Source organism: Pristis pectinata, chromosome 15 (genome assembly GCF_009764475.1).
Source record: "Pristis pectinata isolate sPriPec2 chromosome 15, sPriPec2.1.pri, whole genome shotgun sequence".
Taxonomy (NCBI): domain Eukaryota; kingdom Metazoa; phylum Chordata; class Chondrichthyes; order Rhinopristiformes; family Pristidae; genus Pristis; species Pristis pectinata.
In genome coordinates this window covers 45,130,747-45,156,709 of record NC_067419.1, presented here as the reverse complement: position 1 = coordinate 45,156,709, position 25,963 = coordinate 45,130,747, and the positions used below count along the sequence as shown (strand labels likewise).

The 25,963-nt window shown below is 40.6% G+C and overlaps 1 protein-coding gene across 8 annotated transcripts in view; it reads left to right on the top strand.

Moving 5' to 3' along the window:
• Nucleotides 1-664: 664 nt before the first annotated feature.
• osbpl8 (oxysterol binding protein-like 8) overlaps nt 665-25,963 on the top strand; it is a 148,236-nt gene continuing 122,937 nt past the window's right edge. For 3 of the 8 annotated variants that reach the window (XM_052029903.1, XM_052029900.1, XM_052029898.1), the window contains exon 1: nt 13,304-13,546. Coding sequence is in view for 3 of the 8 variants with exons in the window: in XM_052029897.1 (XP_051885857.1) it covers nt 3,335-3,376 (42 nt within the window). In the remaining 5 variants the exon portion in view is untranslated. Of the gene's footprint in view, nt 748-3,274; nt 3,377-13,303; nt 13,547-25,963 lie in introns of those variants that run through there. The other 5 variants (XM_052029897.1, XM_052029899.1, XM_052029901.1 and 2 more) reach the window with 5 other exon arrangements.

Here is a 25,963-nt window from a genome sequence, read left to right as displayed (position 1 = left end):
CAGTAAACTGAGTGGCTGGTTTTGTCATGAGAGGGTGGTTAAAGCTGCCTATATGGTTTGAAAATCACAAAAAGGCCAAATTGGGTATAGGGCTGCCACATTTTCACAAATTGGCAGCTCCCTCATTCATTTTCTCCTTTGCTAGCACTTAAATTTAATGCAATGTATTTTGTTATACAGTGACCTGAACTTGTGCTTTGTTCATCCAATTTCAAATAAAAGACAGAATTGTTAGTTTGCAGCTGTACATCACCGTTGCTTTTTAATTTACATCTTTTGTTGTATTATTTAATATTCTGGAAAATCTTTCACATGTAAATGAAAAAGATCATTAATCTTGTGCTTTTTTGGCATTAATATGGATTTACATCTGCTGCATTGGCCGATATTGCCATTTATTTATATTGGCAGTGTTTTAAAAAAAATTGAAATTTCTTTGTTGCAATAAATAGTCTTGGCTGTGGCACAGTTGGCAAGTAAATTTACCTTTGATTATTGTTAGTGTACGATACAACGATCTGGTATACTCCCCGCCTTTTTGAGTGAGCAAATGTTGAAGCAATTCTGATGATTCTGTCTGATTATTTCCTCATTCCATTTTACTGTTGACTCTTGCTAGGACAGGAGAGATTGAGAAAACGGTATGAATGCAGCAGATTGCAGTCTGCCACTTTATGCAATCTGTTGCTTGACTAAAACCATTTCTGATTTTTTTGTAATCTGAATTATCTACCACTGAATTCCAGTGTAAGTATTGATCTTTTTCTGTGTACTAAAATGTGGTGGTTTTATGTGATATAAAACTTCATAGTCAGCTGTAGAATATTAATAGAATTATTGAATAACAAGTTTACTGCCAACGTGTTGAATAGTATTGGAATTGGTACTAAATTATATATGATGTTAAACACATTTTTTTTCTTTCCATCTAAAGTTGGGATCCCAGTATAACTGCAAACCTTTTACTGTGCTTAAATGCAGTTGTTTCATTCTTCTAAAAAAGTCTTGATAAATTATAATATGTATCTTGTGTTTACATGAAGGCTCTCAGTTAAGTAGTTAATGTGAATGATAAACAGAAGACAAAGTAAGTCTTGAATTTTCACTCTTTTAATCAAGCTTAACTAAAAATATTAAAACTTCACCATAAGTTTTCTGGTTGTGATGAGCTGATTGCACTCACCACTGATCTTTGTCAACTGTGAATCCCCCACGTCCCCACCCTCGTCCCTGCCCGTGGTCTCAGCAAACAAGTTCTACTGATGTCACTCCATCCAGGAGGGATGGCAAGTAGCAAGGATGAGGCTGCAAAAACCACACCTGAAAACTGCTGAAGAATTTTTGATAGTTAGACAGGCATAAGCTCAGGCAGCTAGTTGTCAAGCCCATCATAAAAAAAAGTTTCTGAATGGCTGAGAAACATTCAGACACTCAGATTAAAAAATAATTAAAAATGAAAAAAACACAAATAACTAAAAAAGGACAGCACTTAATTTAATTCTGAAATATAAATCATTGGTATCTTACTTAGTGGTGTGATTTTGAACTGCAATTAACTACTTTTTATTACACGATTAATTGATTTTTAAAAATTACCTTATGTATTAAGCAATTTGGCTTTTAACTTTAGGGCCATAAGCAAATAATGAACCAATTTAAATTAGCTCAGGAAAGCCAACCTCACTAAAAACTCTGTTGCTTTTAATATTCAAATCATGCCTAAATCAATAGTTACAAAGCTACATTAATGCCAACTGGAATGACTTTTTAAAAGAAGTTCTAAGATTTATTAAAAATAAGGCTGTGAATCAACAGAGTTATGAAATTAAAAAGCATTGATAGTGTATACCTGCAAACTCGATATGTTACGGTTTTGAAATTCAAAGCCTGTTAAATACCATGGTGGCTTGACCACATTTTAAACAACGTTCAGTTTTGTGTCTCTTTTGTGCTGCAATGTTTTCTTGTCTTGAGGAGGTGGAAGGATGTACGTTGTTCTAAACTGTGACTTTGGAGATGGTTAAATGAGTCATCTTGAGCACAAGCTGACTATAGCAAGTTTGGACTACTGTTCTTTAGAATCAAAACAGCACTGACTCTCAGCAAAAGATAAACACGTGAAATGTGAGCCCCATTTTACTTTTGAGTATAGCATAGCATAGAGTCCTCTGGATACATTGTACCCAGATCACTCTTTGTCTAGTTTTAAGGCAGCCAAGTGTAGCCGCAAATTTCCTGAAAAGATACTTAGAAACAAAAAGAATTAAAACCTAATTTCCCCTTTTTAGCAAAAATAAAGTTGTGAATTCTTAAGAATTGTGATTGGTATTTTCCTACAAAACTGTCTTTTGGAATGTACATTCTCTGAAAACAAATGTACAAAGTTCTTTTTGTTGAAGTATAGTTTGACTGAGAACTCACAGAACACTGCGGGCAGCTTACGGGGATTACCTGTATCAGTCAGTTTGGCACGTAGATACTTGCAACCTGACAAATCTGTGAATACTCTTCTGTTTTAACCCTTGTGTGTCTTAGAGCCAGGAGAAATCTAATGAACGGTCATGAACATAACCTCTAACAGATCAGAATCAGGTTATCACTTACTTATATGACGTGAAATTTGTTGTTTTATGGCAGCAGTACAGTGCAAAGACATAAGCATTACTATAAGTTGGAAAAAATAAATAAATAGTGCAATGGGTTCATGGACTGTTCAGAAATCTGATGGCAGAGGGGAAGAAGCTGATCCTAAATTGTTGAGTGTGGGTCTTCAGGCTCCTCTACCTCCTCCCCGACGGTAGTAACGAGAAGAGGGCATGTCCTGGATGGTGAGGGTCCTTAGTGATGGATGCTGCCTTCTGGTACGTGATGGGTTAGAATTCAGCACAATTTAAGAAAGGCTTTTGAAGGAACACTAGAATTTGAGGTGAGGGCATTTGATAGTTACTGAGTGTGATTATGCTGAGTCGAGTCCACAAGTGTTCTTGTGTGTAATAATGTTGCAAATATTCTAAATGCCATTGTTGAATCTGCAATATTATGATCGTGTGCATGTCAATCATAGATTCGAACAAAACAGGCTCTTCAGCCCTTCATGTCCTTGCCAACTAAATGCTGGCTTCTTTGAGGTGCAACAAAAAGTGAACATTTGCTATCAGTTGACCAGAACCATAAATTATAAAAAGTTTCCATCTGCTAATGACGGACATTGCCTTTACTGGTATTTGATGGTGAGGCTAATTTTATTTTTGTGATGATTTCTATTCTCTCAACAGGTTTACAGGGCCACAGGCTTGGAAAACACCAGGAAGAAGCAAGAGGAACACTTTACAACATGGAAGCTGTTGGGGCAGAAGGAGAAAATGAAAAAGTTCTGGTAACTTTGTTTTCAGATGTTTGGTGGGATGGAATTAAACGGTTCTCTCAGTTGTACCACATATACAAGATATCAATTAAAGTCAGTTTGTACTGAGCTGGCAAATACAAGATAGCAAGATCCAAGATTGGATAGAATGATTGTATTTAATCAGGAATGATTATTGTTTTTAACTGAACTGCACACCATGAACATTTTTTAAAAAACTTTAAACTTTATTTATACAGCACGGTAACAGGCCCTTCCGGCCCAATGAGCCCACGCCGCCCAATTACACCCTTGTTAATCTACTAACCTGTACGTCTTTGGAATGTGGGAGGAAACCGGAGCACCCGGAGGAAACCCACACAGTCACGGGGAGAACGTACAAGCTCCTTACAGACAGCGGTGGGAATTGAACCCCAGTTGTTGCCACTGTAATAGCATTGCGCTAACCGCTACACTACCATGCCATACAGGAATGTTTTATTCCTCCCCCACTGTGTACAACCAAACAATGTTTTAAGGATTTTCAGTTTCATTATGTTTTAAATTGCATCTGTATTAAATATATATAGCAACAAACAATCTGCTGGAGGAACTCAGCGGGTTGAGCAGCATCTGTGGGGGGAAAGGAACTGTTGACGTTTCAGGTCGAAGTTTGATCTGAAGCTGGTCCTAATGAAATCCAATTTGGTAAGTGTAATGACAAAATGAGGGCTTTAATACAAATGTTGTAGTCACGATGCAGCAGTTAGTCTCATTGCCCTACCTCTCCTACTATTTAGTTTCCCTGTTCGATTGGAAGTCACCTTTTACAATTCAGAGCATCTTTCCCAGCAGTTATGTTTTTGTAGTATTTACTGTGTTGAGAATAGTGACAACACTAAGTATTAAAATTAACTCAACCCATCTTTTAAGTATGTAGCAAGTCCAAGGGACCTCATTAAGACTTTATACATCTAGTTTGCCATTGCATTGGAATTTAGCTCCATGGGGTGTTAAACAAGTAGTATGAGCCAATTATCTACAAGAGTTTGCATATCACTTGGTTACAAAATCTAATCAAATGCTGCCCAAGATTTAGATTAAAGCTTTAGAAACAATATGGTGGAAGCCACTGCTTGCTGATAAAAGTTGTAATGGAAATGCACTGTTAAAAAGGAAGGAAGGACTGTTTAGATTCTGTGTCAAGGTGTCCTGTGGTGATGCAATGTGTAAGGCACATCAGGAGGTGATACAAACCAACATGAGAGCCTTTTCCCTTTTGCTGCTTCATTTTATCCTCTGGCTTTTCATCTTTGGCTTCTATCAGCAATTTACTGAGGAACTCAAACACATGCTAAAGAGCATATAACATAGCAAAAGGTGGATATAGTAAAAGACATTTGGAGGAAATAGAATACTTAAAATGAATGAGACTCAAGGATTCTCAGAAGTATGTTTGAAATAATATTTTCAGACCTGGACATCACTGTCAAGGCCAGTAGTTAATGTGTATCCCTTGCTGGCCCTGGGAAGGTGGTGGTGAACTGCTGCAGTCCTTCAGGTACTTACACAGTCCTGTTGTGAAATTATAGGAGTTAGAGCAAGTGACAATGAGGGATTGATGATATACTTCCAAGTCAAGACAATGTGTGACTTGGAGGGGACCTTGCTGGGGATGGTTCTCCCATGCGCCTGCTGCCCTTATCTTTATAAATGCAAGGGGCTGCAGGTTTAGAAGGATGAAAAGCTTGGATGACTTCCTGCAGTGTATTTTGTAAGTGGTGTGCACTGCAACTGCTGTGTTAATGGTGAGTGGAATGGATGTTTTGGGAGGTTGACGAGGTACCAATCAATCAGGCTACTTTTTCCTGGATGGTATTGACATTCTTGAGAGTTGTTGGCACTACAATTAGCTAGGCAAGTAGAGAATATCCCATCACATTCCTAACTTGTGCCTTGTAGATGGTGGAAAGTCCTTGGGGTATCAGGACAGGAGCCACTCACTGCAGGATACCCAATTGCTGACCATCTCTCATAACCAAAGAATTTATGTGGCTGGTCTAGTTGAGTTTCTGGTAAGTGTGACCCAAGGATCTTGATGGTGGGGGACCTGGTAATGGTATTGCTATTGAATGTCAAAGGTAGGTGGTTAATTCACTTGATGGTCACTGCCTGGTCCTTTGTAGTGTGAATGTTACTTGACACTTATCAGCCTATGCTTTAATGTTAAATAGGTCTCCCTGCTTGCAGGCATTGGCTGCTTCATTTGCTGAGGAGTTACAAATAGGATAGAGTATGGTACACTCGAATGTGAATATCTCTTCTTCTGGCCGAATGATGGAAGGAAGGTTATTGATGCAGCAGTTTAAGATGGTTGGGCATGGGACACTACCCTGAGGAACTTTTGAAAAGATGTCCTGTGGCTGGAAAAATAATGATTCAATATGTTAACATCTTCAGGAAGTCCCAAAGCACTGTTGTCATCTAAGAAGGGGAGTTTTATGTTCAAAACTGTGTAGTTAATTAACCATCTGAAATGGCTATTGAATTGCAAAGAAATGCACAGAAACAGACCAAGTGGTCAAAGTAATGACTCCTTCTGACCCTGTCCTCTTTTCCCAATAAACTCTTTTGCATGTGTACATCAAACATTCCTTAAATATTCTAATGGAATATGCTTTACCCACCCTATTAGTGCAAGGAGTTCACCAGAGTCTTAATGTCTAACTTGGAAATATATTTTGAAGGTTGTGAGGACTTGAAATGGATTTAATCTTGTGCTATTTCAGTGACTTAAATGTTTATGTACAAGTTGTTTTCTTTCCCTTTTCACTCTTGCTGAGATATCCTGTTAATCCTGGCTGCAATAAGTGTTGACATTTTTGTTAGGTAGGATATGACTTATTTTTGCAATATAATATGCATTTCAAATTACAATTCTAGGAACAATGAGCGTAATAAAAATTTGTCAGCCTAATAGCACCACTAACCAAGTCATAGAAATGCAAAGTGCCATAGAGTTCTGTCATGTTGACGACTAAATTTGAACCTCAGGTGCTGACAGCCATCTTCCGGTCTTGATTTGAGATGTGCTTGAAAGCACACAGAGGGATGGGGAAAACACATGGTCCTACTGAACGTACATGGTCGTTCATAGAATCATACAGCATGGGAGCAGACTTATCCGTCCACCAAGTCCATAATGACTCTCAAGGACTCGCTCACAGAAATCGTACACTATTCCCATTTTGTTCTCCCTACAAATTTTACCACTCATCTAATGGATGGGTGTGGACAAGTACACTTAACATTACCACCACTCAAGTGCTGGATAAACAGAAAACAAGTTATCTCTTCATTAGTTAGTAAACATTACAATTAAAAGCAAATGGTTGGTAGTGTGTTACATGACTGCAATTAAACTTCAGAAGCTCGGGTGACATTTACAAATCACTCAAACTTCTCTCTTCCATTTTTATGAAGTCATTGGAAGTTGTCAGTAGAACAGTAGCCAAGAACCTTGTTCCTAGCCATTTTTTAACATCCATTTACAGATTTCACAGAAACAAATCAAGAAAACAATTTGATGATTTGCTGTGATGTTACTTTCCAATGTGAGAATAGTTACTTCACTCCGAAAGTAATTCCCTTAGATGCAAAAGTTGTTCCATAAATGTAAATCTTTCTAACTTTAATCGTCAAATGAGAGAGCAGGTCATATTTATCTGTAGTGGATGCACACTAGGAATCTGCCAATGCTGCTCATAAAAGCTACACTCTCAATGAAACTGGTGGCAAGATTGGAAGGATTAATTACAGAATATAAACTTTCTTTACTTTGGAACAATGTTTATTAAAGGTTATCTACAGAGAAAAGTATAATTTGTTTTTAATTGTTCTTCTCCAATAAAATCATTTTAGTGCATTTGATTTGATGTCTAGTTAAAACATTTAAGCCATTATGATAAGATATTTATTTATTGGTCACATGTACATCAAAACACAGCGAAATGCATCTTTTTGCATTACTGAGAATGTGCTGGGGGGGCAGCCTGCAAGTTTCGTCATGCTTCCAGCGCCAACATAGCATGCCCATGACTCCTAACTTGTACGTCTTTGGAATGTGGGAGCAAACCGGAACACCCGGAGGAAACCCACGCAGTAACGGGGAGAACGTACAAACTCCTTACAGACAGCAGCAGGAATTGAACCCGGGTCACTGGCGATGTAATAGCGTTACTCTAACCGCTACACTACCGTGCCGCCCTATGCACAGATTATTTGTGTTCTAACAGGCATATTGCATGTTGATCATCCATTGTAAATTATTTAAGACATCCACATAACACAATTATGAGAGGCGTAGATAGGGTAGGCAGTCAGAATCTTTCTCCCAGGGTAGAAATGTCAAATACTAGAGGACGTGCATTTAAGGTTAGAGGGGGAAAGTTTAAAGGGAATGTGCGGGACAAGTTTTTTACACAGAGAGCGGTGGGTGCCTGGAACAGGCTGCCAGGGGTGGTGGTGGAGGCAGATACAATAGTGGTGTTTAATAGTCTGTTGGATGGATGGATAAATAAATATGCAGGGAATGGAGGGATATGGATCATGTACAAGCAGAAGACATTTAGTTTAGTTCGGCATCTTGTTCGGCACAGATGTTGTGGACTGAAGGGCCTGTTCCTGTGCGGGACTGTTCTGTGTTAGTTCACTGTCAACGCTCCACAATTTGGGAAGCGTCATGAGCAGACATCCATAAAAAATTAAATATTTGGAAATAAAATAAATTTATCCAACCTGTTAATGCTGCAAAGGACTGAGCGATGGGTTCAAGATATAAGTTTAAAGGAACGACTATCAGAGTAAAAACAAATGTCGTGAGCATGATAGAACATGGAACAGTACAGTACTGGAGCAGGCCCTTCGGCCCACAATGTTGTGCGAACCAATTACGTTAGTAATAAAATGCCCAACTAAACTAATCCCTTCTGCCTACACAGTGTCCAAATCCTACCATTTCCCTCACATCCATGTGCCTATCTAAGAGCTTCTTGAATGCCCCGATCGTATCTGCCTCCACCACCGCCCCAGGCAGCACTTTCCAGGCACCCACCACTCTCTGTGTGAAAAAAAAACTTGCCCCGCACATCTGCTTTGAACTTACCCACTCTCACCTTAAATACATGCTCTCTGGTATTAAGACATTTCAACCCTGGGGAAAAGATACTGGCTGTCTACTCTATCTATCCCTCTCATAATCTTATAAACCTCTATCAGATCTCCCCTCAGTCTCCGCCGCTCCAGAGAGAACAACCCAAGTTTGTCCAACCTCTCCTCATGACACATGCCCTCTAATCCAGGCAGCATCTTGGTAAACCTCTTCTGCACCCTCTCCAAGGCCTCGACATCCTTCCTATAACGGGGCGACCAGAACTGAATGCAATACTCCAGATGTGACCTAACTAAGGTTTTATAAAGCTGCAGCATAACTTCCTGAGTCTTGAACTCAGTGCCTCAACTAATGAAGATAAGCATGCTATATGCCTTCTTTACCACCCTATCAACCTGTGCAGCCACTCTCAGGGAGCTATGAACTTGGACCCCAAGATCCCTCTGCTCATCAACACTATTAAGGGTCTTGCCATTAATAGTGTACTGTCTCTTTACATTTGATCTTGCAAAGTGCAACGCCTCACATTTGGCTGGGTTGAACTCCATCTGCCATTTCTCCGCCCATATCTGCAACTGATCTACATTCCGCTGTATCCTTTGCCAGTCTTCTATGCTATCCACAATACCACCAATCTTCAAATCATCTGAAAACTCACTAACCCACCCATGTACAATTTCATTCAGGTCATTTATATACATCACAAACAGCAGAGGTCCCAGTATGGATCCCTGAGGAACACCGCTAGTCACAGACCTCCAGCTAGAATAAGTCCCATCGACCATTACCCTCTGTCTTCTATGGGTAAGCCAGTTCTGAATCCAAATGGCGAACTCACCGTGGATCCCATGCATCTTAATCTTCTGGGTGAGCCTCCCATGAGGGACCTTGTCAAATGCCTTACGAAAATCCACGTAGACAACATCCACAGCTCTACCTTCACCAATCACCCTCGTCACCTTGTCAAAAAAACTCAATCAAGTTAGTAAGGCGCGACTTGCCCTGCACAAAGCCACGCTGACTGTCCCTAATTAGGTTACGGTTTTCCAAATGCTCATAAATCCTATCCCTAAGGATAGGATAATTAAAAGTGTACTTATTAAATTTTACTTACTCTTTACAAGTTGTGAGAGTCAAGGTGCCAAATCTTAAGCTCACATCCTTGTTACACATCCCCACTTTTAGACATTTCAATCAATTAATAGTGTGACCCTCAGACTTCTCAACAACATAACTGCAATCACAAATATATTTGAAGTGAAAAGACATGGAGCATAAATTCCAAAATGCTAAAGCTAAAGTTCCCAAAAATTGCACAGTTAATAAAAGATCTTATTTTAGGAATTATAACTTTGCACTATTTTTGTCTGACTATTTATGCATGCCATCAATCACTTGCTGTATTCCTGTGAACTTCTTGTTGTTTGAAAACTTTGCACATCATGATTCTTATAAAAGTTCTCAAAATTAGATTTGTGGAATGTAGGTGCAGTTTTTGAATTAGTAAGCTGAGCTGCAAGAAGTCTTCTAGCTACGTGAAGTTAGGGCTTAATAGAACTTTGCAAAGCTGAGCTCTTGAACAGTGACATTTTATTTACAGGGAATTTTAAAATATGACTTCATATTTGCATATTCTATTTTGGTATCATGAGCATTGTAAGATTGATATCTCATGTCTGGACAGTCATGTCTTGCTGTTTGCTGTTTTACACAATTATTTCTTTCTATTTCACTGTGGTTGTTTACACTTCCTTATGAAGTATAAACATAAGGACTGCTTCCTTATGTTTTAAAAGTTTGCTGCTTTATTTTCCCTTGTTGATATTGCAATTTTCCACAATCAGCATTGTTTAAAATGGATTTTGGAAATAGTTTAAACTATTATTTGTCTCTACTTGACATCTTTATGGGCTTAATCTCAGCAAAGATTGGTTAAGGAGCCAGAGGGACTTGGGAAATGGTGCTATTGTGCCAATTAATACCTTCAGGAAAGAGGTGCAGATGTATATATAAATATTAAAAAATTGAGCTTTATGTATTTTAACTGCCAAACATGACTTTAAGAACAACGTAATAGAGTTTTCAGAGAACAGTTTCATTTTCAATTAATTATCCTGCATTGGTATTAGATAAAACACAATCAACCTCATGTTGACTTCCTTTAAAGTCAATATAAGATGTGACAAATAAATGGGTGATGGATAGTGTAATCGGAGACACAAGAGATTCTGCAGATGCTGCAGTCTGGAGCAGCAACACACAAAATGCTGGAGGAACTTATCAGGTCAGGCAGCATCAATAAACAGTCGACGTTTCGGGTCGAGACCCTTCATCAGGACTGCAGAAGGTTAATGTCCTGTTGGCAGTTAGAGATGAAAAGATCCAAAGCGGGCAGAAGGCCAGAACGGGGTGTCCAAGAGGAGGAGGAGGGCTTAAGGCGGGAGAAGGGATCATCAGTGGGGGGGATTCATTGTCAAAGAAGTAGGCCTGGAGACGGAGGTTAGTGAAATAACAGATGGATAGTGTAATGTTAGCAAGGCTGAAGGTGCACGTTATATGTCCTTAGCCAGGGGTAAAGAATCAGAATCAGGTTTATTATCACTGACATATGTTGTGAAATTTGTTGTTTTGCGGCAGCAGTACAGTGCAAGACATAAAGACATAAAAATTACAATAAGTTATAAAAATAAATAGTGCAAAAGTGGTATAACAAGGTAGTGTTTATGGATATTTCAAAAATCTGATGGCGGAGGGGAAGAAGCTGTTCCTGAATCACTGAGTGTGGGTCTTCAGGCTCCTGTACCTCCTCCCTGATGGTAGTAACGAGAAGAAGGCATGTCCTGGGTAATGAGGATCCTTAATGATGGATGCCGCCTTCTTGAGGCACCATCTCTTGAAGATGTCCTTGGTGGCAGGGAGGGTTGTGTCCATGATGGAGCTGGCTGAGTGTACAACTCTCTGCAGCCTCTTTTGATCCTGCACATTGGAGCCTCCATACCAGGCGGTGATGGAACCAGTCAGAATGCTCTCCACCGTACATCTGTAGAAATTTGCAAGTCTTTGGTGATGTACCAAATCTCCTCAAACTCCTAATGAAGTAGAGCCGCTGGCATGCCTTCTTCATAATTGCATCAATGTGTTGGGCCCAAAATAGATCCTGTGAGATGTTGATGCCCAGGAACTTTAAGCTGCTCACCCTTTCCACTGCTGACCCCTCAATGAAAACTGGTGTGTGTTCTCCTGACTTCCCCCTCCTGAAGTCCACAAGCAATTTTTTGGCCTTGCTGACATTGAGTGTGAGGTTGCAGTTGTGACACCACTCAACCAGCCGATCTATCTCACTTCTATATGCTTCCTCATCGCCATCTGAGATTCTGCCAACAACAGTGGTGTCATCGGCGAATTTATAGTTGGTGTTTGAGCTGTGCCTAGCCGCACAGTCATGAGTGTAGAGAGAGTAAAGCAGTGGGCTAAGCACACATCCTTGTGGTGCACCTGTGTTAACAGAGTTGTCAACAGAGAGGTTATTCACCACTGTCATCAAATAGATATTTTTGTAATAGAGGTGAAGTACTTCTCTGAGGTGGAACATTAGCAAACAATTACGTTTTGGTTTGTACTTTAATAGTCCCTTAATGTTTGTATGCGCTGTGCTGATTTCAATCACACAACTAAATTAGTCCAAGTATGAAGCAATGCAGGAGAAAGTTGTCTTCTCCCTCCCTGTTCCACTCCTCTGCATTGAATAAAGATTACTTGACTTTTTTAAAGAGTGCCTTACTTGGCAAGCATTTGTACAAATTTCAATTTTCAAGTTCTTCCTCTTGGAGAACAGTGTGAAGTTGCATCAAGCTTGAAAGCCAGATTAACAAACCCATGGCCAAAATTTGAAGGCGCCTTCCATAGCTGTACCCACCCTTCTGCCTCTGATTGAGTCTCAGTCTTGATTTACAGGAGGAATTTTATGAATACCCTTATTGTATTAAATAGAAGGGTCACCTACATGAATGCAAATGAAGATATCCATAAAAAATTTCGACTTGTATCTTTGAACCCTTCCAGCATACCATAGCATGGAATGCGGGTTTGGAGATGGGAAGAGCTTGTGGTGTGTTACACATTTAATTCAAGGTTTGAGGTGGGAAGAACTCGAGATATGCTGTTGCCCAAGTGAACTTGTGCTCCCTTCAGCACTTCAGCAAGATTTAATGATTGCCAACATGGTTGATGATGAACAAGAGCTCTTATTTTTGCACTCTAAAAGCAGGACCTGCCTCTGAGATCCTTTAAACATTTGCCTTTTGTTAAAGAGCTGTGCTCAGTTTGTAATCTCATCTATGGATTTCAGAGACTTAATAACATAACATCAAGAAAGATCTTCAAAGCTGACAGAGACCAGTTTGAATGTTGATTGTTTGCACGGTACTGCTCTTTAGAGTTGTTTATAAACATTTTTTGTTTGATTTTCTCTCCTTTCTTATCTTTCCTCTTTTTCCTGTTTGTCGTCTGGTAAACTCTGTCACCAAATAATTTTTGTCTTCCCTTAAAACTATTTTACCTTTGTTAAATTGTTGGTGTGTTTGTCACACCTATAAACCTTCAGTCTTGGAAATGATCTCGATCAAGGATTTTTCTTTCAGATGAAATAACGTGGGAATTATTTTTCAGTCGACAGTTGCAGTATTTTTTATTAAACCAGTTAATTACAAGAGGCACTTTGCAGCTTCATTTCCCCTGAAAATCAGCAGGCAGCGAGTTTTCAGTTTATATTTGTCTGCGAAGGGTGTGAGTGTTTTTTATGGAGGAAGTGCACATCAGACGAGTCAGCTGCATTGCTCTCGTTGACCTTGTGACCGATTTCGAACATTTCTACCAGAATCTTGAAATTCAGGGTTGGAAGAAAGAATTACTGCAAGGAGAGAAATAAGTTGGAAAACCAAAGCAGATTTTTTTGTTGGAGGTCGAAACAAAGTAATTTATTTTCAGGGGAATCTCACGACTGAAGAAAATGGCTTCACTCTTCACAGTGGAAAGTATGTGTCATCACTTAACTTCTAATCCATTTGTGTAATTGTTAAACAGGCATGTGGTTTGATATACAAATATGATTTGACTTTGACTTGACATGTATTGTTTATTTCTGTAGAATAGAACAGAGCGATGTAATAGCACCAGCTTTGTGAACAAGAAGCAGAATCGAGTAACTGTTGTCTGTTAGAATTAAGAATGTAGTTTTTTTTGTGTTCTAGCAATTTCAAATTGTGGCAGATAAAAAAAAATGGGGTGATTTTCAATTTCCTGCTAGCATCCTTTCATATTTGTTATCTGAGCAACTTGAGATCTGTAAAGCCAGGAACGCGTTCTGTGCACTTTATACTTGATAGGTTTTGCTATTTGGTTCTGTTCTTGTTTGTCTTTTGCATAACTTTTAAATTTGAGATGCGCAGTCACATTCATGAACCATGCAGAGATTGTAAACTATCATTTTCCACAAACCCCTTTTGCTCCATATTCATTTTAACTTAGGAAAATATTTCAATTTCTTGAAAATTTCATCAGATCATAAATTTTGATGGTGGTGTTCGAGTTTTCCTGGTTTCATTGCTCAGTCTCCTGGCTCTAATATTCTGCCATCTTGTCTTGGATTTCATTGGTGCGGGGAATAGTTTTTTTCATTTAATTATTTTGAATATCTTGAATGGATGACATTTCAGTATAAACTTAAGGTAATACAATCCTGTTTCACTGAATCTGTGCATTTTCTTGTCAAAGACAAATATACTCTTCTTGAGATTTGTTTCCTGGAACTGTGGGCAATCCACCAGATTGGCTCAGCGCAACTTTTTGAATACCAGTATCCATGAGATACAGGTCAACGTGTCATTGGCTTTTCTGAATATTTTTTCCACTTGAAAACTTGTTTTCATGATTGTACAGAAAATGCCTAAATTCTGTTGCCATTCCCTTTACCAGTCAGGCTTTGAGTAGGTACAATTAGTTTTTTTTACTCATCTAATATAGTAGAGCTCTTGTTCCCCAGCAGTGAACACCATTTGTCTCAGCTTTCGTCACTCTTTAACCTCTTCCCATCATCTACACAACTTGCGTGCATCCCCTGTCCCTCCCATTTAGTGTGTTTTCAGTATTGGAGGTACAATCCTCCTGTTCCTTCATCAAGGGAATTAGTTAATATGCTGAAAAGCTGATTGCAGATCCTTGGTGAATACTTTTTGTCTCTTGCCAACAATTAGAGAAGAATCATTTTATTCCTCCTTAACCCATTAGACCATGAGCTTAGTGCTAGGTTTGAGATCTTGGTCCTCAAACACTCCTTTCTGCAGGCAGTCATAGACTATGTTGGAGGCAGTAGTGAATATTGGTATCTGCCTTCACTCGAAGGCGGTTTACAAGACGTGGAAAGTGTTTGATAATTTCTCAGATCTTTATTGGCAGGAGTCAGTGTGGTGAGCAGGAACAAATTGATAAGGGCATTTGTCTAATGGATATTTGGTGTAAGGCCCATTCTCTCATACACATCATTGAATGACTCAGCAATGGCTTGGAGCTTGTTCTCTGAGTCTGCATATGTGCAGGTTTTGACTGCTTGCTGGAGCTTGGCGACTGAGATGGTGAACATAGGATAGTTTCCCATTTCTCCTTCATGTTAGCTCCGCTCCAATGGATAGCTTGTTTGAGATGAGATGCAGCATCGTAGCGAGGAAAATTGAGCAGAGGATTGGCATGATGACACACTTTTGCTTGACCCCACTCTGCACAGGTCTGTGGTTGATCTGTAGGTTGAAAGCACAGCTTGCATGCTATTGTGTAGCGGGATGGAGTGTGGATGACTATCAGAGGGCAGCCAAATTTGAGATTTTATTAAGATCATGATTAATCTTCTACCACAATTTTCCTGCACAATCTGCAAATCCCTTGATCCCCTAAGTATCTAGAAATCTATCAAACTATGTTCTGAATGAGTTCAATGGCTTAGTCTCCACAGCCCTCCAGTTATAGAGAATTCCAAAGATTTACCACTGTCTGGATGAAGAAAGTTCTCTCAATCCTAAGTGGCCTACTCCTTATTTTGAGGCTGTGACCCATGGTTCTAGACTACTCAGTGACATTGAAACATCCTTGTTACATCCAGCCTGTTGAGCTGTGGAAGAATTTAGTATGTTTCAATGAGATCTCCTTTCATTCTACTGAACTCTGCATATCTCATCTACTCAATCTCTCCTCATGTGGCAAAGCTGCCATCCCTGGAACCACTTGAGTGAGTCTTTGTTGCAGTCCCTCTGTGGCAGAGGTGTCCTTGATTAGCTAAGGAGACCACAACTGTACTACATGGTATTCCAGGTGCAATGTGTCCATAGCCCAATAAAAGTGTAGTAAGACATTTTTTTTATTCCTTTACTCAAATCCTCTTGTCATGAAGGCTAACATACTGTTGGGCTTTTTCTAATCATTTGTTACCCCTGAATGTTGCCTTTCAGTGACATTGAGTACAAGGACACCTGGACATCAGTATTACCCAATCTGTCGCTATTTAATAAATACCCTGTTTTTCTGTTTAATGCACCAGAGCAGATAATTTTACATTTTTCCATATTATATTGCGTCTCCTATGTTTTTGCCCATTCACGGTGTCTGTCAGTATCCCCTCTTCACATCCCTCTCCCTACCCACAATTCTTCCGAGGTACGTAAGCTTGGAAATGAAACATTTGATCCCCTTGGTAAAATCATTATTATAGACTGTCAATAGTCGGGGCCCACGCACTGATCCTTGCATTACTCTTCACAGCCTGCCGACCTGAGAATGATCCATTTATTCCCACCTTTTGCCTTCTTTCCAATTCTCAATTTGTGTTGGTATATTACCCTCAACTCCATGTGTTCTAAACTTGCTGACCAATTCTTATGTGTGAGCTGAACATTCTGAAAATTCAGATACATCACAAGCACCAATTCTTCTTACCTCTCTCACATCCAAAGAAATCCATTAAATTAGTCAAACATGATTGTCCTTTCATAAATGCATGCTGATTGTGTTCAGTCCTTTTACAACGTTTACATCGTAAGGCGTTGGTGAGACTGCACTTGGAGTATTGTGTGCAGTTCTGGTTGCCTAGCTATAGGAAGCATGTCATTAAGATGGAAAGGGTGCAGAGAAGATCCACAAGGTTGTTGCTGGGACTGGACAGATTGAGTTACAAGGAGAGACTGGATAGGCTGGGGCTGTTTTCCCTGGAGCTGAGGGGTAGATATGTAGAGATGTATAAAATCATGAGGGTATAGATAAGGTGTATGGTCACAATCTTTTGCTCAGGGTAGGGGAGTCTAAAAGTAAAGGGCATGGGTTCAAAGTGAAAGGGGAAAAATTTCAAGGGGACCTGAGGGGAAAGTTTTTCATACAGAGGGTGGTGGGGATATGGAATGAGCTGCCAGAGGAAGTGGTAGAGATGGATGCAATTACAATGTTTAAAAGACATTTAGACAGGTACATGGATAGGAATAGTTTAGAAGGATATGGGCCAAGCACAGGCAAATGGAACTAGTTCAGGGGGGCACCCTGGTTGGCATGGACAATCTGGGCCGAAAGGCCTGTTTCTGTGCTGTATAACTCTATGTCTACATCCTTCATTACAGATACCAACAATTCCCTACTTCTGATCTTGGGATAACAGGATGGTAGTTCCCCATTTTCTCTCTTCCTATAGGTAAACTTCAAGGATGGATTGGACTAAGAACCATTGTATCAATGAGAGTGAAATGGATGGAAATTTAAGGGCCATGCTATTCTGTGGCCATGTACATGTTGAATAACTTCATGGAAAGTTGCAAAGCACCTGTTGTTTCTTGTAAAGCTTCCTGGTCTGGGATGATAGCCTGTTGATTATAAATTGTCTTGGAAGGCTCATCAAAGATGTGTACGTAAGGCATAAAATTTTAAAGAGAATCTACTTCGATTGAATACAGGAGCAATAAGCAATTGGTCACTATTGTATTATAGATAGCCGAAGGAAACAAGGATGAAGTTGGATCAGTGATTTTGTATCAGTCATGTGTTTTAACAAAGTATCCCATGTGCTTCAGAGGAGTATTTGCCAACAAAGTTTGTCAAGATATATATTAAGGTACTTTTTATTAGTCACATGTACATCGAAACACACAGTGAAATGCATCTTTTGCATAGAGTGTTCTGGGGGCAGCCCACAAGTGTTGCCGCACTTCCAGCGCCAACGTAGCATGCCCACAACTTCCTAACCCGTATGTCTTTGGAATGTGGGAGGAAACCGGAGCACCTGGAGGAAACCCACGCAGACACGGGGAGAACGTACAAATTTCTTACAGACAGCGGCCGGAATTGAACCTGGGTCACTGGTGCGGTAATAGTGTTACGCTAACCGCTATGCTACCGTGCCGCCCCTGATATATTAGGGCAGTGGATCAAAAGCTTCTTCAAACACACTTTAAGGAAGAAATAACAAAATGATTATAAAGAAGTCATCAAGGTTTTGAACACGTTGCTTTGATAAAATGTATAATATTAACAATGTTATTTTGAAGTTTCAGTTACTCATAGTGAACTGAAATGGTGAAAATATGGCACGAAGGGTAATGTTTTTATGGTGCCTTCATGTGGTCTTTATAGTTAAGTTGCTGTTAATGCAGCAGAGGACAGAAGAAACCTGTGGTTGATCTGGTTCTGTGAAATGAGGTGCCTCAAATGGGAACTGATAGTATAAATGGAAAACTTTGCCTAAAATATAATTGGGTCATTGTAAGACCAGAAAAAGACTTGGGTGCTTGATTGAGGGCAAGAAGCAAATTATAAGGAGATAATAAAGGACTGTGCCTAGATTACAAAGGATGAAAATGTTCAAACAAGATAGTCTGTCAGAGTGGGAAATGTTAAGAGGCTGTGTGAAGTTTGACATTTAACTGCAAATGTATCTACGCAGCAGAAAGTAAAACACTTAAAATGTAAGAAAATTACAGGAATGTGTAACAATCACTGAGTTTGAGAGAAATATACAACACCAAATTGCATTTCTGAAGAGAACATAACTACAATATAGATTGAATGTAAGGCAGAAGTGTTAAGTATTACAGTGGTTTTTAGATAAAAGAGATTTTATACTTTTATCTGGCACTGTTGATAATGTTGAACTTATATAAGAACTTGCCCTACAGCTCATTGTGAGCGTAGTTTCCTGGAACCATTTAGAAAGTTTTCACGGAGATCAAGGAAGATAAACTACTCATTCAGTGAAGCAAGGGTGAAATACTGCAGATGCTGGAAATATAAAACAAAAATAGAAAATGCTAGAAATGTTCATTAGGAAATGACTTGCTGTTTGAAATATTTGAAGGCCTGGAGGAAGTTGATTAGTTTTGTGTATTCAAGGCCAAATTAGAATATTCAAATATGCAGCAAAAAAATAAATTTCAGTTGAAAAGAATTAAGTGAGAGAGAATAAAGAAGGAATACAAATGCAGCAAAAAAAACTGCTGGAGGAACTCAGCGGGTCAGGCAGCATCTGTGGAGGGAAGTGGGCAGTTGACATTTTGGGTTGAGACCTTTCGTCTGGACTCTATGACTGCACCCTTCTTTATGGATATGTAGTTCTGATCTTGGGCGACCACGTTGGTAGGTCATTTTGTTTTCTTCCAGATGAAGGATGTTGACCTGAAACGTTGACTGTCCATGTCCCTCCACAGATACTGCCTGACCCACTGAGTTCCTTCAGCAGTTTACTTTTTGCTCCAGATTCCAGCATCTGCAGTCTCTAGTGCTGGACAGAAAGGTAGAACATAGAATATAGAACATAGAACAGTACAGCACTGTATAGGCCATTCAGCCCACTATGTTGTGCCGACCTATATAAACCAACTCCATGATCAATCTAACCCTTCCCTCCTACACAGCCCATAACCCTCCATTTTGCTTACTTCCATGTGCCTATATAAAAGTCTTCTGAATGTCCCTATTGTATCAGCCTCTACCACCACCTCTGGCAGTGCGTTCCGGGCACCCACCACTCACTGTGCGAAAAACCTACCTCTGACGTCTCCCGTAAACTTTCCTCCTCTCACCTTAGACGGATGTCCTCTGGTATTGGCCATTACCACCCCGGGGAAAAGGTGCTGGCTGTCCACTCTATCTATGCCTCTCATAATCTTCTATATCAAGTCATCTCTCATCCTGCGTCGCTCCAAAGAGAAAAGCCCTAGCTCGCTCAACCTTTCCTCATAAGACGTGTTCTCTAATCCAGGCAACATCCTGGTAAATTTCCTCTGCACCCTCTCTAAGCTTTCACATCCTTCCTATAATGAGGTGACCAGAACTGAACACAATACTCTGAGTGTGGTTTAACCAGAGTTCTATAGAGCCTCGCAGCTCTTAAACTTAATCCCCTGACTACTGAAGGCCAGCACACCATATGCCTTCTTAACCACCCTATCAATTTGCGTGGCAACTTTGAGGGATCTATGGACCTAAACCTCAAGATCCCTCTGTTCCTCCACACTGTTAAGAATCCTGCCATTAACCCTGTACTCCGCCTTCAAGTTTGATCTTCCAAAGTGTATCACTTCACACTTTTCCAGACTGAACCCCATCTGTCATTTGTCCACCCAATTCTGTACCCTGTCTATATCCTGTTGTAACTTCTGACAACCTTCTACACTATCCACAACACCTCCAACCTTCAGGTCATCTGCAAACTTACTAACCCACCCCTCCACTTCCTCATCCAAGTCATTTATAAAAATCAAAAAGAACAGGGGTTCCAGAACAGAACACCACTAGTCACGGTCCTCCAGGCAGAATATGCTCCATCTACTACCACCTTCTGTGGGCAAGCCAATTCCGTATCCATGCAGCCAAGTTGAATTGAATTGAATTGGTTTATTATTGTCACTTGTCTTGAGGTATACTGTAAAACTTGTCACGCATGCTGTTCATACAGATCAGTTCATTACACAGTGCATTGAGGTAGTACAAGGTAAAACAATACAGAATGCAGAATAAAGTGTCATAGCTACAGAGAAAGTGCAGTGCAGATAGACAATAAGGTGCAAGGTCATAACAAGGTGGATTGCGAGCTCAAGAGTCCATCTTGCTATACTAGGGAACTGTTCAATAGTCCTATAACAGCAGGATAGAAGCTGTCCTTGAGCCTGGTGATACGTGCTTTCAGACTTTTGTATCTTCTGCCTGATGGGAGAGGGGAGAAGAGAGAATGTCCTGGGTGGGTGGGGTCTTTGATTATGTTGGCTGCTTTACCGAGGAAACAAGAAGTATAGACGGAGTCCATAGAAGGGAGGCTGGTTTCCATAATGTGCTGAGCCGTGTCCACAACACTCTGCAGTTTCTTGCCGTCCCGGGCAGATCAGTTGCCCTACCAAGCCGTGATGCATCCAGATAGGATGCTTTCTATGTTGCATCAATAAAACTTGGTGAGTGTCAAGGGGGACATGCCAAATTTCTTTAGCCTCCTGACAAAGTAGAGGCATTTGTGAGCTTTCTTGGCCGTGGTATCTATGTGGTTGGACCAGGACAGGCTATTGGTGATGTTCACTCCTTGGAACTTGAAGCTCTCAATCCTCTCGACCTCAGCACCATTGATGTAGACGGGTGCATGTGCACTATCCCCCTTTCTCAAGTCAATGACCAGCACTTCTGTTTTGCTGACAATGAGGGAAAAGTTGTTCTAATGACACGGTGTCACTAAGCTCTCTATCTCCTTCCTGTACTCCGACTCATCGTTATTTGAGATACAGCCCACTATGATGGTATCATCTGCAAACTTGTAGAGGGAGTTGGAGCAGAATCTGGCCAAGTAGTCATGAATGTATAAGGGGTAGAGTAGGGGGCTGAGGACGCAGCCTTGTGGGGCACCAGTGTTGAGAATAATGGTGCTGGAGGTGTTGCTGCCTAACCTCGCTGATTGCGGACTGTTGGTCAGAAAGTCAAGGATCCAGTTGCAGAGGGAGGTGTTGAGTCCCAGGTCTCAGAGTTTGGTGATGAGTTTGCTCATAACTATAGTATTGAAGGCAGAGCTGTAGCCAATAAACAATAGTCTAACATAGGTGTTTTTACTGTCCAGATGCTCCAGAGATGAGTGTAGGGCCAGGGAGATGGCGTCTGCCACAGACCTACTTCAACAGTAGGCGAATTGCAGCGGGTCGAGGTTTTCTGGGAGGCTGGAGTTAATGGGTGCCATGACCAGCCTCTCAAAGCATTTCTTGATGGCGGATGTCAGGGCCACCGGGCGGTAGTCACTAAGGCACGTTACCTTGTGTTTCTTAGGTACCAGGTTGATAGTGGTCTTCTTAAAGCAAGTGGGAACCTCAAATTGAAGCAGGGAGAGGTTAAAAATGTCTGTAAGTACCCCTGCCAGCTGATCTGCACAGGATCTGAGGACACAGCCAGGAACACTATCCGGGCCAGATACTCTCCGGAAGACTTATTTTACATCCTCAGTGGTGACCATGGGTTCAGGTTCATTGGAGGCTGTTGGGTGGGTGGTGACATACCAATCTCCTTCTGTTCAAAACATTCATAGAATGCATTTAGCTCATCAGGAAGGGATGCGCTGTTGCTGACAATGCTGCCCGACTTTGTTTTGTAGCCCATTATAGCATGTAAACCCTGCCACTACTGACAGCTAGTCTGGGACTTGATTTTGGATTGATATTGTCTCTTGGCATCTCTGATAGCTTAAGCGAGGTTGTATCTCAGAGAAATTTCCATGGATCCCATGCCTCATGACTTTCTGGATGAGCCATGGGGAACCTTGCCAAAAGCTTTACTAAAATCGATATACACTACATCCACCGCTCTCCCTTCATCAACTTGTTTTGTCACCTCATCGAAAAACTCAATTAGGCTCGTGGGGCACGACCTGCCCCTCACAAAGCCATGCTGACTATCTCTAATAAGACTCTGCTTCTCCAAATGCTTGTAAATCCTATCCCTAAAAATCCTCTCCAATAATTTGCCTACCACTGACATCAGACTCACTGGCCTATAATTCCCAGGATTATCCCTATTACTTTTCTTGAACAAGGGAACAACATTTTCCATTCTCCAATCCTCTGGTACCACTCCTGTGGCCAGGGAGGATGCAAAGATCATTGTCAAAGAGCAGAGAAGGAGACCGTTTGGCACCATTGTGCCCACACCAGTCAAAAATGGACCAATTTAGGTTCATTAGGAGTGCATATGATACACAACAGAGAAACAAGCCATTTGACCCAAACAATCTATGCAGCGTTTATTCTCCACTCAAGTCTCCTACTGTTTATCCTCATCTAAGGCTTTCAACATTACCCTCTACACTGTTCTCCCTCATTTACTTGTCCAGCCTCCCCCGAATGCATCTATGCCATTTGCTTCGACCACATATAGTAGTAGTAAGTTCTGCGTACTTGTCATTCTTTGTACAAAGAATTCCCTACTGGATTTCTTGGTGACCAACTTATTGACGGCCTGTAGTGGCAGTCTTCCCACTAGTGGAAACATTCAAGACCTCCATTAGATCTGCCATTAGACTTCTCATCTCAGGAGAAAAAAGACCTGGTCTACTCATCATCTGTAATTCATGCGGACTATTCATTACTATACTTTTGGTTCTTCTATTCCCTCTTTCAGTGGGATTGCATTATTTTCTTCCCACTACATATGTTAAGCTGCCTGGTCAATACTTGGAGATTTTCTCTCATTCTTCTTAACTATTTCTAACTGCCAGTCCTCTGGTGCTATGACTTTTGTAATTGAATTATTAATTGAATGATAATACTGGCTATCTCTTCCCTATATTCTTTAACATTTACAGATGCATTCCATTTGGATGACGTGAGAGAGGGTAGGAGAGGGGGTGCAGCCTTATCCTCTTTGTGCATGGTTCGTTGATTTAAAATATCCCCTTTTTCTATTTTAAATGAGTTGATCTCATTACTCATCTCATGAACATTGTCACATTCATCTTTTCCAAGTCCCTCATGGAACACTTCCCACTTCTCAACTCACTGTCTAAAGTTCTGTAAGTTACGGCTCTTCATCCTGGTACCTTTTAACCATGGCGAGGATTTCTTTGTGCGCCACCCTTTGAAGCAGTGTGTTCCAGACTTTCATTACCCCTTAGTGTGAAAACATTTTTCATCAACTAATCCTTCCATCAATTAATTTAACTTAATTTAAACCTCTGTTTTCTAGTTATCAAGGGAAACGGGCCTCTTCTATTTGTCTTGTCCAGACTTCTCATAATTTGGACGCCTCGATTTAATTATACCTTCAGGTTCTTTTGTTCCAAGGAATTTAAACCAGCCCTGTCAGTCTTACTCACAACTGCAATTCCCCTGGTAACGTCCTGATAATTTGCTTCTGCATCCTCTCTCGTGTTGTCACGCCCTTCCTATATAGCACTCCAGCATTGATCTGATGGGTGTTTTATACAGTTTTGTGTGTCTTTCCTTTTCCTATGTTTTGTGCCTCAGTTAATGAGAGTGTATCAGTTATTCCTTATCACCACCTTATCCACATCACTTACTACTGTGAAGGATCTGTGGACAAGCATTTCAAGATCTATCTGTTCATGTGTACTTCTTAATGTTCTAGCGTTTATGGCAAATTCTCTTAGCTCGTTATAACTTCTCCAAATTCATTACTCGCACTTCCCCAAATTAAATTCTGTTTCAATTTTGTGCCCAACTAATAAGTCCATGGAAATTTTCCTGCACCCTTGAACTTCCTTCCTCATTGTCAACGTCATTGCCAATTGTGGTATCATAGCTTCTACACTTAAATCCAAGTCATTCATGTGCATCATGAAAAGCAAGAGATTTGATACTGAGAATAAAAAATCTGCACATGCTGGAAATCTGAAATAAAACAGAAAATTCTGGAAACACTCAGCGACCAGGGCAATATTTGTGAAATGGAAATGTTTCCGGTCAAAGACCTTTTGTCAGTCCTATAGATCCCCACTCCACACTGCACTATAGTTGTGAAAGCTCACATTTACTGATTTCTCCCTCTGAGCTAATTTTTAAACTAGTTTAAGATATAAAGAGAATCCAGGGATATGGGGTTAGTGCAGGAAAGTAGCACTGAGATAAATGACTAGCCATGATTTTAATGAATAGAACATAGAATAGTACAGCACAGGAACAGGCCTTTTGGCCCTCAATGTCTGCGCCAAATGTGATGCCGAATTAAACTGTCCATTCTGCCTGCACATGATCCATCTCCCTCCATTCCCTATATGTGTCTATCTCACAGCCTCACAAACACCGCTATTGTATCTGCTTCCACCACTACCCCTGGCAGCACATACCACTCTCTGTGTAAAAAAACTTGCCACTCACACCTCCCTTAAACTTTCCCCCCTCTCACGTGCATGTCCTCTAGTCCTTGACATTTGTACACTGTGAAAAAGATTCTGACTGTCTACTCTATCGATGCCTCTCATAATCTTATAAACTTCTATCAGGTCTCCCCTCAGCCTGTGACGCTTCAGAGAAAACAACCCAAGTTTGTCCAACATCTTATAGCTCATACCCTCTAATCCAGGCAGAATCCTGGTGAACCTTTTCTGCACCCTCTCCAAAGCCTCCACATTCCTCTTGTAATGGGGTGACCTGAACTGCACACAATACTCCAAATGCGGCCTAATCAAAGTTTTATATAGCTACAACATGCCTTCCTGACTCTTATATTCAATGCCCCAACCAAAGAAAGCAAACATGCCATATGCCTTCTTTATCACCTTGTTTATATCTACTTGTGCGGCCACTTTCAATGAGCTATGGATTTGGACCCCAAGATCCTTCTGTACATCAACCAAGATCCCTCTGTAAATCAAATGACAGAGCTGCCACGAGAGGCCAAATGGCGTATTCCTGTCTCTATTTCTTATGTTCTTTTGTTCATCTTGCCACCTTACCTAGTATTGCATGGGATTTTAATTTCCTGTGCAATCTATCATTTGCCATGTTCGATTTTTAAAGTAAATTGCTTTCTGAGTACTTATTTCATAATGGCAAGTGCTGCAGCGCAGGAAACTCTCGCATTATAGTCATTTGGGTTATGGAAATTCACCCTTATGGAATTCACAGATCGCAACCCAAAAATTTGAGATGTGGAATAAAAATGCTCTTACAGAACTTGAGGGCAAAAATAAATAAATACAATTGCAAAAGAAACAAGAAATCTTGTCAATTTTTATTTTTAGTCACTCAGTACTGCAGAGCAATAAGACATGGATATGATGTATGATGTCACCGCATTGATTGGGTCGGTAGTCACAGTCGAGTCCCTCCTCTACCACACCGTCTCCGGTCCGAGGACTCGTGAGCAAGGCACTGCTGCGCTCTTCATCTGCGAGGCATTTTCTCTGGCTAGCTGTATTCTGGGGAGCTGCAGTAGCCACCACCAGC